Consider the following 14,319-nt stretch of genomic DNA (forward strand, 5'->3'; position numbering starts at 1 on the left):
TTCCCAAGAAAAAAACCTGTAAACTCTTGATGATATTGAATGTGGAGTTAAGAGGTTTTGAGATAGAGCTGGCTTAAAAGATTTAACTGCTGGGGCACCTGGGTGGCTCAGTGGGTTAAAGCCTCTGCCTTTGGCTCAGAACATGATCTCAGGGTCTTGGGATCGAGCCCTGCATCAGGCTTGCTGCTCAGTAGGGAGCCTGCTCCCCGCCCCCCGCCCCGACTCTCTGCCTACTTGTGATCTCTATCTGTCAAATAAGTAAAATCTTAAAAAAAAGAGATTTAACTGCTAATATTAAGAGACTTCTGCTGCAGCAGAAAAATTAGAATAAGGATAAGCACTGTGACTTCAGAGTGATCAAGAGACTTCTCACTGCTCCTTTTAAGAAACAGTCTCACTGAACCCCATCTTATCTCTACATGGTTATCTGGTTACATATCACATCTTTTTTCTTATAGGAGTCTAGGATCTAGGTTTTAGAATCGTCACTAAAAATTTAAAGCACAAAGTAGTCACTTTTTGAAGCTTAAATATCTTCTCATTGGTAAAGGGCTTACCATTTTCCACTGTTTTGCATCTCATTTGTATTATGTTGTTGCTTAATTTTAAAGCCTCAGGTAACAATATTGGCTTCTCTGCTCATAAAAACAATAGAACCTAAAAATGAGCCACTATTTATAATCTCTAAGTGTTCATAGTATAATAATGAAAATCCTTAGATAAACCATGAATAACTCCGAAGGTTGTGGGTTATTGTTAAGCTGTTTAACTCCTAATGAATATAAATGTATTATTCTTTGGGGGGGATGCTGAAGTTTTCTACTAACTGTTTACTAATACAATTCCTTACATTTCATTGGCAGTTTGTCATTCCTATAGTGCTTTCATGTATATTATCACACTTGTGCTTTTAATTATCAATCAAAAACTGATACAGTCCATAACTGACTATATAAATATGCTGTGCATATTGTAGAAAAGGATCAAAACCTCTAACTATCCATTTTTCATCTGTTCCTTTTGATACAAGTGATAAAATACTCTAATGGAATTGTGATTATAAACAATACAGAAAATAATTGTTCTATGAGTTATTAAACAATGCCTGGTGGAGGTATTATGAAGGGCACGTATTGCATGGAGCACTGGGTGTGGTGCATAAACAATGAATTCTGGAACACTGAAAAGAAATAAAATAAAATAAAATGAAAAAATATAAAAACCTAAATAAGTTAGTAGAACGAACAAATTCTGGAAATGTCTTCTTCTGCTCTCATTTCTCCAATTTACTTAAAGTAGCTGAATTGTTCATGACCATTTTGGCTCGCTTAGAAACCTTGAGAGAAGATTCATGGAAACTTCCCATGACAGATAACAAACTCTAGTAAGCACTTTAACCCACTGAGCCACCCAGGCGCCCACTAGTAAGCACTTTAAAAAAATCATTCTATTTAGGGTAATTTTAGATTTACAAAATTATTTTGAAGATAGCAGAGAGGGTTTCCCTATACTCTGCATCCAGTTTCCCCTATTTTTAACATCTTCTATTAGTATAGTATATTTATTACAACTAATAAAACAATATTGATACATTTTAATTTACTAAGTCCATAATTTATTCAGATTTCCTTAGTTTCTATCTGATATCTTTCTTCTGTCTCAGGATCCCACAAGATACCACATTACATTTAATCTTCATGTCTTCTTAAGCGCTTCTTGGTTGTGACAGTTTCTGAGACTTTCCTTGCTTTTTAATGACCTTGACAATTTTGAGGCATGTTGGTCAGGCATTTTATAGAATGTTCTTCAGTTGAAATTTGTCTAATGTTTTCCTCTTGATTAATTTGGGGCTATGTTTTAGAAGGAAGATCACAGAGGTTAAGTGCCACTTTCATTACCATATCAAGGGACAATTCTATCAATACAAGTTATCTCTGTTGATGTTGATGCCCAAATCACCTACCCAAAGTAGTGTTTGTCAGGTTTCTCCAGGGTAAACTTACTTTTTTCTACTTTCCATCCTGTACTCTTTGGAAGGAAGTCACTATGTTCAACTACACTTAAAGAGTGGGGATTTATGCTCTAAGCTCCTTGAGGGCAGAGAATATGCATGAAGTATTTGATCTGAGAGGTATTTTTAAAATTATAAAAACCTGGGAGAATTTCACAACTCAAAAGTGTTGTAAGGAAGAATGAAGAAAAAGTTTAGGAAATCCATGTAAGGAAACCAAGAAGTAAGGAATTCAAGATAATGATCATAATTAAGGTCTGAGATCAGGTTGCTCTCCTAAACAAGGGTTAAATCTGATGACTTGAAACACATTCCATTCAACTTTTTTCCTGCTCATCCAGTTAATCTGGAAGAGTGAAGCATTGGAACATTTGGAAACTATAATGAAGTCCAGAATCTTTTTACTTTTCTCTTGAGACCATCTCATGAGTATAATACTTCATTAACTGACAATGCCTATCCTGCAGTAAGGTTCTGGTGTTGAAAATGCATAAAATGGTTTCCTCATTTCCAGACAGAGTTCTGTATCTTTTCTTGCAAGTGGATACAAGTGGATAAGTGATGAGAAGAGGGGTTAGCTCTAATCTGTGCTACTGCTCTTGACTTCGTTAACTAACCCTTGATATTAGAGAGCTACTGCTGTATAACAAATCATCCCCAAACTCAGTGGTTTAAAAAAGTAATCATTTATTATTGCTCATGCATCTGAGTTCATATATCATATCTGAGTTCATCTGAGTTCATGCATCTGGGTAGCTCTGCTTCTCATGATCTGCTCTTTGGCTGGGGAGTCACTGGTTTGTGTTTCTCAACCTTCTCTTTGGTCCAGCACACTAGCTGTAGCATGTTCTTAACCATGGCAAGGTCCAAAGGCAAAAGAACAAGTAGTAATGTTCTCAATCTATCATAGCCTATTTCTTGAAACACTTTCTTTCTTTTTTTTTAACCCAATACTATCTCAATCCTCTTATTTTTTATTTCTTTGATTCTTCTTCCTTTGACTCAATACTATAAATAAGCTCTATCTAGGGTTGATCTTTTTAGTCCTGATTTTCTCCAGGTGTGTGATCTTCCCAAGTAAGCTTATCTATGGTCAGATTTCTAATTCCCTAATGGCCATTCCAGTTTACTACTAGGCATTTCCATATTTTCATTATCTTTTTTCCCTTTTTCCAATAAAAAAACCAATGTCTTTTTGTGCAAAGTTTTTTTGTTGGAAAAAGACTTTGTTCTTTATTTCATGTTCGATGTGGATGCAAAAACGGAAACAAGGTCCTAATGAAAACCTATCCTACATCAAGAGGAATTTGATATCTCTTAGAGTTAAAATAGAATACATCTGAAACAGTTAAAACAGTAATGATGAGAAGAATATTAAAAACCATTTCCTATGAGAAATGGTTAAAGTTACTATTTCTTTTAATCAAGAAATTATCTAAGGCATCAGGATCACCATGTTTACATGGTTGAAGCTATGTGACAAGGCAAGACCTGAGGTTTTTCTTTTGTAGCAGAACTATACCCAACAGGTAGATCTGAGCAGTGGGTGGGGATTTTAGCTTGATATAAAGAAAAAAAATTACTAAACAGAACTGTACAGAAGCAGAATCAGCTGTGTATCTTTATTTTTCAATTATTGTCTCTCATCTTTCCTGAAATATCTTATTCCCCCTTCTCCCAAATATCCATCAAAATCCTATCCATCCATCAAGATTTATCCCAAGCTTTCTTTCATCCCTCCATAAACTTCTACCTCACTGCTCAAATTTTTTATTGATCCCTTTCAACTCATATTGCTAATTTCCTAGCCCACCCCAACTATATCAAGGGCTCTCTGAAAATAGAAATAGAACATACTATTTTATAATCTTAAATATAAAACACAATGCCAAGCTTATAATAGACATTCAGTAAATTCTTATTGATTTACTGTTCGATCACAAGCTTCCTGATTTTAATCTGGAATCGTTGAAGTTGGTTAGACTTTGAACCAGGCTGAAATACCCAAGAAACTGATTATTTCTTTTTTTTTTTTTTTTAAGGATTTTAAATTTATTTATTTGACAGAGAGATAGAGAACATAAGCAGCAGTCTATTGGGCAGAGGGAGAGGGAGAAGTAGGCTCTCTGCTGAGCAGGGAGCCCAATGCAAGGCTCCATCCCAGGATCATGATCTGATCTGAAGGCAGTTGCTTAACCAACTGAACAACCCAGGCCTCCCTGAACCTGAACATTTCACATGTACTTCACAGAAGAGAAGCCTTCTGATTTTTAACAGTAAACCTGAAGAAAGTAATGAATTTGCCATTATTTGCCATCCAATATTATATTTTTCTACTTATCAAAAAAGCCACTGAATTTAGAGATCCTCTTAAGATTTACCGCTCAGCTTATTTGTTGGGAAAATTAGCAGAATAAAAATGCCATCATTTCTTCATGTCTGAAAATTATTTAACACAAAGATCATCCAGTGAATGGAGATATATGACATAAGGAACACATACAGCACTGAAGAGCTGTCACTCTCTTTTCTATTCAGGTCTGCCTGTTGTCATAGTTACTGATGTGCTCAAAGCGATTTCCCTCCTGAATCACACTCTGCAAACCTTCAATGAAAATAAGCTCTTCTTCCTGCTTTATTTTTCTCTATCCAAGAACGTAAGCTAAAAAACAAAAACAAAAACAAAACAACAACAACAACAAAAAACGTCCATTGCATGGATATTTTTATACATTGAGCAACATTTTAAACATAAAAAAGGAATAAGGGGTTTAATCAAAATAAGTGCTTCTGATTGAGGTCTCACCTCATTTGTTCAGCAATGAGGAGCTAGGTGCTGAGGACACAGCTGTGATTATGGCCCAGTCCCTACCCTCAAAGTTAACAGAGCTCCATGAAGGAGACAGATAAGTAAGGGATGCATTTCAGTGAAATGCAATCAGTTTTGTGCCAGACGCAGAGTATGGAAGCCAAACGAGACACTAAAGAGGGATACCTCTTAAAGTGTGGGGTGCTGAGGCTGTTGGATCAAAGGGAGACTTCCATCTGGTGAATCTTACAGTATAGTTCCTGCAAAGTTGGGCAAATGTTTTTTCAGCCACTTTGGGTACGGGGCAGCTGTGTTGCCCTGCAGGTCAGGTTCATAGAGCAGCGGCGTGAGGCCCGCATCCCTCTAGGCACGTACCACCTGCTAATATTCACACCCAGCTTTTCCTTTCTGTTTTGGCTACAGGAACTCCTTCACAGATATCCTCCGTGCCATCTTGCTGTCTCTGGAAGTCCTTATTGAAGATCCGGAGCTTCAGATAAATGGCTTCATTTTAATTATAGACTGGAGTAACTTTTCCTTCAAACAAGCCTCCAAACTGACCCCCTCCATCCTCAAACTGGCTATTGAAGGGCTGCAGGTATGTTCAACAAATGGACAGTACGAGTCTGTGGGACAATGTACTTTTTTCTTATTTCAACTAAAATGATATTTGTCCTTGGGAATCGTGAGGGAAAACTTAGATGCAGTTCACCTGTGAATCTTCCACATTTTCACTTCAGCCTGAGAGTTTTTTTTTAATTAGTCTTCATTTTCATTAACAGCTCCAAATTACTGTTACCACAGGCTCAAATTACCTACTGTAGCAATTATGAATAATGCTCAGAGATGTTTAGCCTAATCCATCTGAGAGTTCACAAAAATTAAAACTAGAAAACATCTGCTCCATGAGCATGTCCTACATAGGGGGTGGCATGGGGGCCTTCCCAGGTTTCTAGAAGCAGTTTTGCATTGAGGAAATGCATCCTGTGGGTCCTCACTTCCCAGAATGCATTGTGCTCGAAGTGTTTGTACTAAAGAAATCATTTCAGGGCCTGCAAAGGAAGCGGACAAAACTCTACCTTTTGCTCGTATGACCAGCTGTAAGGACTTTGGGGAATGGGAATTTGTGCTACGTGGAGGTCAGGAGTAGTCAGTCTCTGAGGTCTCTCCTGTGTTTAAAAACCAGTGATTCTATGAAAAGTAACAAAGTCGGACAATCCCGCATAGCTCCCTGGTGACAACATTATTATAGTACAAGGTATAGGCACAGTTCCAGAAGAATAAAACTCATGCCCCTTCTTAATTTTGTAGGAAGATTGACAATGGGGTGACCTCCCCCATAGATGGCAGTTTTGTGTAGAAAACAAAATATGGGCTAATTCTCAGATCAGCAGCTGTTACTTACGTGCTTTAAAGTGCAAAAGTAGGAGACCCGTTTCCATTGCGTGTCATCCTCTAGTGTGATGAGTTATTGATGAGTCTGTTTCACAGAATGAGCTAGGGCTTATTCGTATTTGGCCTCCAACCGATAACTAGCAGCCTGTGGGCCCGTGATAAAGGTGTTTACTGAATGGATCTTATTTTATTAAAATGGTTTCCTATTTCAAGGGTAGGAAAAATAAAGCAGGCATTTCAGAAAAGGAGGAACTCTTCCACGAATGCCCCATTATCATGGGGGACCACATCAGGCAGTATATTGGGGGCACATTTTTGAAGTTGCTTTTGCATTTCTAGATTACATAGAATGTCGTGTCTTGCCTCAACCATACCAATCATAGACTGGTCAGTCCTTTACTATCAGTCACTTCTTCTGAACTTTAGCTCCTTTTCTCCAAACTCCTCTCATCCAAGTCTCTGAACGTCTGACCTCTCTCTCCTTACAGCTTTTATCAAAAGCTGTACAGTAAGCTGCAAGGTTTATTTCAGACCTGATAACTATGCTGACCATAATTACAGGATCTTCTGTGGTAGTACAAGCTTCATTTAATTTTATCCTCTTTTGAAAAGATAATTCATTACATGTGTAAGTAGCTGTGATTCAAGCTCTGTGTATTTATAAGATTTTTTTTCATAAATCAGGAAGGGAAATGTCCTTTATCCAACACTGTGTTCCAATTTTTCTTTCTGAAAAATGTGTGGATTATATAACATGTCCCTTGGCAACTTCACCCGGCTGATGTGGGTCTTACTGAGTTAATGCAAGTGAAATGTGTTTTAAAAGGTAAAGTTATACATAAGCTTGTGAGATACCTTTTGGGAGAAATACTAGATGGCTTCCATGTGGGACTTCTCTTGTACCAGGGCCTGGGATGATTTGTACAAAGTCCTATAGCTCTGGTTAAGGAATAACTTCTCCTGGGAGAAGGGGAGATGCATGAGGTCAGGGTCAGAGTGAAGAGAAGGTACCTCCTCCCATCATCTCACAAAGCAATGGCCTGACCCTCTTTACTACTTTCTCCTTATATAACCTCCCCTGGCTGTGGGAAAGTATCAGGCTAATCTGGAGTCAGCCTACCTGGGTTGGAATACAGCTTTTTCTGGGAATTCTGCCAGTGAAACCTGGGAAACCTGAGGAAGATTCACCTTCTAGGAGAAGGAAGCCAATGGTCCCAGGGGAAACGGAGCTTGGGTGTAGTTCCTCCATCGAGGATATAGGAAGGCTTCCTGGACTGTCTGGCTGTTGTCTTGGCAACTGTGAAGAATCCCTAGGGGTCACTGCAGACAGGTACTTCTTTCAGTTCACAGAGGGCAGTCAGATCTGGCCAGCTGCCGGTGACTTCTCACACTAGGCTATCCTCTCTCCGGCTTTGGAGATATTCAGGTCCTCTCCTCCCCACCCCCGCCACGGGCTCTCCCAGTGATGTGTCTTTGTTGCGGGGAATATTTCTATCCACAGACATTAAACCCCTTTGACATAAAAAGTCATAACTGGTACTAAGCAGAATTCATGCCTTCATGCTTACACTTGTTGAACAAGGACGATCCCATACAGGTCTCCGTTTGTCAGCCATGAAGATTCAAGATAAATTCTACAACACTACTGACAGGGTGAAGACTCAGACTTTTTGTGGAGAAAGGGAAAGCGATGCAAGGCCAGTGCCAGTGAGAGAAGAGAAGGCGCTGGTCTTTCTTCTGTGTACCCTCTAAGAGGCTTGAAGAGGTTCAAGGGTCTGCTAGACATGTGGGATATCACAAGGGGGTGAGGTCCTATTTCCAGTGAAGAGAACTTGCTCTCTCTGCTGTTCTGACTTTTGTAGAGTAGATGTGAGACAGCAGCTTCGTCAGGGGGAATAATCAAACCACTTTTGGGCTAGGCCATCTGGTTTGGGGTTTTAGCTATTTATAGGAGCTGTCTCAGATTACCTGCTGCTCAAACCCTAGATAATTTGGGGTCCTGGGTATGACGGTCCCCACACATAGGTAATACAACACCTCCCACAGGGAGAAGGGGGTGGGAGCTCATTGCTCAGGCAGTGAGAATTTAGAACCATTTTTGGTCAATCCCACACCTTATATCACAACCTAGTTCTCAAACCCTGAGTTTTCGCCCTTTTACCTCCATTCTTAGTTCTCTGTAAAGATGGTTGTTCAGTGCAACCTTCAATTACTAATTGTTGCATGTTGAGTTCTTGAAAAGCAGATTCTGACAGAGATTAGCAGGCTGGGGTTTATTGGGAAGTGCTCTTGGGGTCAACTCCTGTGGAAGGGAAGCTGTGGAAGAAAGTTTGCCAGCAGGAGAAGCTAAGCTGTGGTTCAGTCATTTCCAAAGAAAGCCTCAGGTGTTGTGAGGCTAAAATGACCCTTCAGATTATTCAGTGACTGGGGCCAGGGATAGGAATTTGGTATTCCCATGTTGTTCAGTCATTGGGTACCGGCTGCCCTGGGAAATGGTTGTGAATTTGGGCAAAATGAGTCTGTTCAGCCTGAAGTCCCAGAGGGCACTCTTATCTGCCATCTTTCTGCTGGCAACATCCCCAGCAACTGGAGAATAAACCTTCTGTCCTGCATGGGGCATGACAGTATATCAGAATCTCTACTGTAATAAGCAAAAGGTATTTGGAATATCCTGTCATGTAATGTCAGGCAGCGTCCTTTAGCTTGCATCTGGGTGCTTCATTGCTTTTTTTCTTCATTACATACAATCTCCAGTCAGAACCAAAGTGGAAATAATACCGAGTAATATTGAGATGATGGGCACTGGGCTGGCAGATCAGTGTCAGCTTCCTATCTGGGTCCACCCATTGTATTTCTGTCTCAGAAGTCAATTCTATATATTCAGTTGATCCTTGATAAAGGAGGAAAGGCAATGCAATGGAGCCGAGAGAGTCTTTTCAACAAATTGTGCTAGAACTGGACATCCATGTGCCAAAGATTAAAGATACAGACCTTATACTCTTCACAAAAATTGCCTCAAAATGGATCACAGACCTAAGTATAAAACTCAAAACTATAGAAATCTCATAAGATAACATAAGGAAAAAAAAAAAAAAAAACCTATGTGACCTTGGTTATGGCAATGATTTTTTTTACACACACCACCAAAGGCACAATCCATGACAGAAATAATTGGTAAGCTAGACTTCATTAAAATTAAAGACTTCTGCTCTGCAAAAGACCATGTCAAGAGAATAAGAAGAAAAGACATGGACTGGGAGAAAAATTTGCAAAGATACATCTGATTGAGGACTATTATCCAAAATGTACAAAGAAATCCTAAAACTCAACAGTAAGAAAACAAACCATCCAATTAAAAAATATCAGCCTACAACCTGAATAAACACTCACCAAGGAAGACACATAGATGGCAAATAAACATTTGAAAAGATGGTCCCCATCATATTCATCAGAGAAATGCACATTAAAACAACATTGAGATACCGCTATACACGTAATTAGAATGGCCAAAATCCAGAACAACAGTAGCACCAAATCCTAGCCAGTTTGTGGGGCAAGAGAAACTCTCATTCATTGCTGGTGAGAGTGCAGTTTTGGAAAAACTAAACCTACTCTTACCATCTGATTCAGTAATCCCACTCCTTGGTATTTACCCAAAGGAGTAGAAAATGTATATGCAAATGAATGTTTATAGGAAATTTATTCATTAATTGCCCACACTTGGAAGGAACCAAGATATCCTTCAGTAGGTGAATGGATAAATAAACTGTGAGTCAAGACAATGGACTGTTACTTATTGCCAGGAAGAATGGAGCTATCAAACCATGAAAAGACATGGAGGAATCTGAAATGCATGTCACGAGGTGAAAGCTGTCAATCTGGAAAGGCTGCGTACTACATGATTTCAACTGTTTGACATTCTGAAGAAGGCAAAGCTATAGAGACAGTAAAAAGATCATGGGAACCCGGAATTGTGGGTGGGCGTGAGGAGGGATGAACAGGCTGGGCCCAAAAAGGTTGTGTGATGCTATAATGAGGGACACTTGTCATTATACATTTGTATAGAACATATAACACCAAGCATGAACTGTAATGTAAACTACGGGCTTTGAGTGATTTTTGTGTCAATGTAGGTTCATCAGTTGTAACAAATTCTCCATTCCGTGGAAGGGGGGCAGGCTGATCATGGGACAAGCTACATATGTGCGGGAGCAGGGGATATGTAGGAAATCTCTGTGCCTTTCCTTCAAGTTTGCTATGAACTTAAAACTGATTTAAATAGAAAAAAAAACTTTAATTAAAAAAATGTAATTATATTGCCCCTAACAATTGTTTAAAAAAAAAAAAAGGTATGTGCATAGAGCTTTGGTTATGTGCTTCATAGGCTGAATTATTGCGTTGTAATAATAATCACATAGAAGACTGCTCTTTAAGGGATCATCAGATTTTTAGATCAAAAGTTACCCTGTATCAGCCAGTCATGAAATTCTAATAGTGTATGTATTATACATTCCTCCTGTTACAGCAATGCTTTGAGGAAATGTCATTGTTTAGAATGTTAAGTTGTCCCAGTTACATAAATATTCTATGAATATTAGTTCAAAGAACTTCGGTTAAAATACTAATTTTGAGACTGCCTGGGAGTCATTTCCTCTCGCTCAGCTGTTTGATCTCTTAAATGCAGTCCATCATGTCTCAAAGAGCCGTTGTATCTGTTCATTACAACTTGTTTAAATTTTAATCAAACTTAAAGTAATATTTATGCCACCATTTTAACCCAGCTCAGCATTATTCTCAGTTCTGCTGGGGGATTCTGGCAGAATGAACCACACGCGGAAGTCCTGGGCTGGAGTTTTGTAATGTCTCCAAAATCAATTTTTGGAATCATTTCTTGTAAATTGCTGTGGCCCCACCATTGTAATCAACACCCAGCATTGATCAATGTTCAGCTAACCCCCATCCTTAAAGGGCTTATGGGGCTGGAGTGTTTTACTCAGAAAGAGCTAGAGCCTTGGGCCCTGCAGGCTATTTACAAAATATTTGATTCCCTTAAGGACCAAGGCATTTGTTAAGGGTTTAAAGCAGCTTACTTTTCACTCCCTGGAGGAGAGCCTGGCAGCATTCTTCCCTTTTTTTTTTTTTTTTTCTTTCCTCATTTCTGGGTTTAAGTCATTTTCCCCTGGCCAATCAGACACTTTTTCTGTTCATTCACTCTTCATTCAAAGCTTATGGTGTGACTGTTTTATTGTTACAGATGGTTTTAGGATATTTATATCATAAGTATCATAAATATTTGATTTATACGGTTACAAATAATTGATTTACACTGACGATGCCCCAGGCGCTTTTCACGTACTATTTAATTTCTACCATAAACCTATGAGGCAGTACTCTTTTGACACCACGTTTTACGGATGACAAACCTAAAATCTAGAGAGATCAATGCCTTGCCTGAGGTCTGTAAGTGGCAGAACCGGGATCGAAGCAGGAGGAGCTGGACTCTGCTCTCACCTACATCAAAGCGTGGTTGTACCAGCAGCGACAGCTCCTGGGAACGGTTTGGAACATTTAAAATGTTCAAACGTTTTTGATAGAGTTATCTCCCTTTCTCCTCCTCCCTCCTCGAACTCCCAGCAGCGTTGAGCCAGTGTAGTGTGAAAGGAGGTCCACTGCTTTTCCAACTTTTAGCCTGAAAGTGGGAGTGGACTTGCAGCAACGCTCAGAGGCTCAGCCACGTGCAAATCATCTCTCTCCTGAGCGTCCCTTTTAGTGTGACCCTTTTTGTTACACTGCTTCCTACCTTTGTCCATTCCCTCTACCCCCTTCCCACGTCCTACTGTTTCTCCGCTTTACTAAAACGTAGATTATGTTCGCTTGCCTTTGGAGCATCCGAAATGCCCTACTCAACTGAAAGGCCAGAATGGTAAAAAGTCTGTCGAGTCAGTGGGCAACATGACAGTTCTCAAGGGTGAATGAATGGGTGGTGGGATTAGAAATTTGGCAAGGCAGGTGGGGCAAATGCATCTCAAGTTCGTAGTAGGTTCGCACCGAATCAAAGAGTCAGTGAGTCAGACAAGTGGATGTACTGACTCCTGATGTATCCATTCAACACAGAATGCGGGTACTCTCTCACTAAACAGGATTTACAGCAGAGAATGGAGCCCACCAGCCTTCCCGAAACCTACAAGCTGTGGCTCTTTTATGCAAAATGTAGTCCACACACCAGCAGGATCAGCATCACTAGGAGCTGGTTAGACATGCAGAATCTCAGGCTGGGCTGCTGAATCAGAATCTGCATTCCAAACAGTTCTCCAGGAAGTCCGCATGCACGTTTAAGTTGGAGAAACATTACTGCAACAGATGGGATTACAGCACAACGTGAGCTCGCCCTCAAGGGCATCAGATTCGCCTGGAGGGAACGGCCCGACTCACCTCACTGGACCTCGTTCCCAGAGGTTCTGAGTCCAAAGATCTGGAGCAGAACTCATGGGTTCACATTTCAAGGACATTCCCAGGTGCTGCTGCTGCTGCTATAACCACCAGCTGCTACAACCACACTTCGACGTAGGCGGGCAGCCCCTCCAACTACCTGGGCTTCCATCCTGCCACTTAAAGACCTCAGGCAAGTCATTGATCTCTCTAGGTTTTAGTTTCGTCATCTGTAAAATGTGGTGTCCTAGCTGTGCTAGGTAGAGATGGACCAGTACGTGAATGATGCCTGGGACCGAGCGTCATAGTCTGCGTTCTCTGAATGACGGAGCGTTGTTGAAAGAATGAAGAACCAGTCCGCATCCTTGGGCTCCTGTGGGTCTAACATATGGATTTAAATGCGGTTGCTCTCCATTGTCCCAGTTCTGTCTGTGTGGATCCTTGAAATGAGATCTTACCAACTCACTCCCTGGCCCTGAAGAGGGGACTCCCTCTCCTAGCTCAGCTTAGTTAATGACTTAGGTCCAGGCTGTGGTACTGGAGGTGCTGCTTCTTTCTATTCAGGTGGTATGATCCTTTTAATTATCACCAGCCAGTCTACTGCCCACACTTTTGTGGCGGGGAGATTAATGGGGTTAAAATCGCCTCTTTCATTCTGCAGGACTCTTTAGCAATAACAATTACGGTGTCTTTTAGTGATCCTGACAGTTGTCATGTATTCAAGAATATTAGATGGAAACAGATTGAAGGAAAAGGATATTTGTACTTCCGCCAAGAAGTTTCTTAATTCATGTTTCCTAAACACTCCAGGTATGTTTGAAGAACACTCTCCCTCCAGACAAACTGCTTTTTACCTTCTCAACCGCAAAGCTGTAATTCTGAATTTGCAATAGTGCAATATGTTATTATGGAAATATTAGAGGAATAAAATATCTCCTTTAATGCTTTACCTTGTTAAGTATCAATTAAACTCAGGGAGATAATTAGGGCTAATGACACTCCGGTGATCCCGATGGCAAACAGGATGGCCTATTTAAAACAGTTCCAATTAAATAGGTGTATCTCTGGCATATTTTTGATAGTTTTTTCTGGACTCTTCTGCATTATAGATCTAGCCAGTGCCCTGAATCATCCACTTAAGAAACAGTTACTAGGTCTTTACTTTGAGTCAGTCACTAAAGTAAACAGATGCTGTCCCTGCTTTCAAAAGGTCATGATTCGGGGCACCTGGGTGGCTCAGTGAGTTAAGCTGCTGCCTTCGGCTCAGGTCATGATCTCGGGGTCCCGGAATCGAGTCCCGCATCGGGCTCTCTGCTCGGCAGGGAGCCTGCTTCATCCTCTCTCTCTCTCTCTGCCTGCCTCTCTGCCTACTTGTGATTTCTCTCTGTCAAATACATAAATAAAATCTTAAAAAAAAAAAAAAAAGGTCATGATTCAAGGGGGCCTGGGGTGCTCAGTTGGTTAAGTGTCTGCCTTCGGCTCAAGTCATGAGCCCAGGATCCTGGGATTTATCCCTGCATCAGGCTCCCTGCTTGGTAGGGAGACTGCTTCTCCCTCTGCCTGCCACTCCCCCTGCTTGCACTCTGTGTGTGTGTGTGTGTGTGTGTGTGTGTGTGTGTGTGCGCATGTGTCAATAAATAAATAAACCCTTAAAAAAAAAGAGGTCATGATTTTA

General features: G+C 40.4%; 1 protein-coding gene across 2 annotated transcripts in view; it reads left to right on the forward strand.

Annotated features, from left to right (window-relative positions):
- Positions 1 to 14,319, forward strand: part of CLVS1 (clavesin 1) — a 179,900-nt gene that overhangs the window by 83,542 nt on the left and 82,039 nt on the right. For both annotated transcript variants that reach the window (XM_032316770.1, XM_032316771.1), the window contains exon 3: positions 5,244 to 5,418. In XM_032316770.1, coding sequence (XP_032172661.1) covers positions 5,244 to 5,418 — 175 coding nt within the window. The remainder of the gene's footprint in view (positions 1 to 5,243; positions 5,419 to 14,319) is intronic.

Source organism: Mustela erminea, chromosome 16 (genome assembly GCF_009829155.1).
Source record: "Mustela erminea isolate mMusErm1 chromosome 16, mMusErm1.Pri, whole genome shotgun sequence".
Lineage (NCBI taxonomy): Eukaryota > Metazoa > Chordata > Mammalia > Carnivora > Mustelidae > Mustela > Mustela erminea.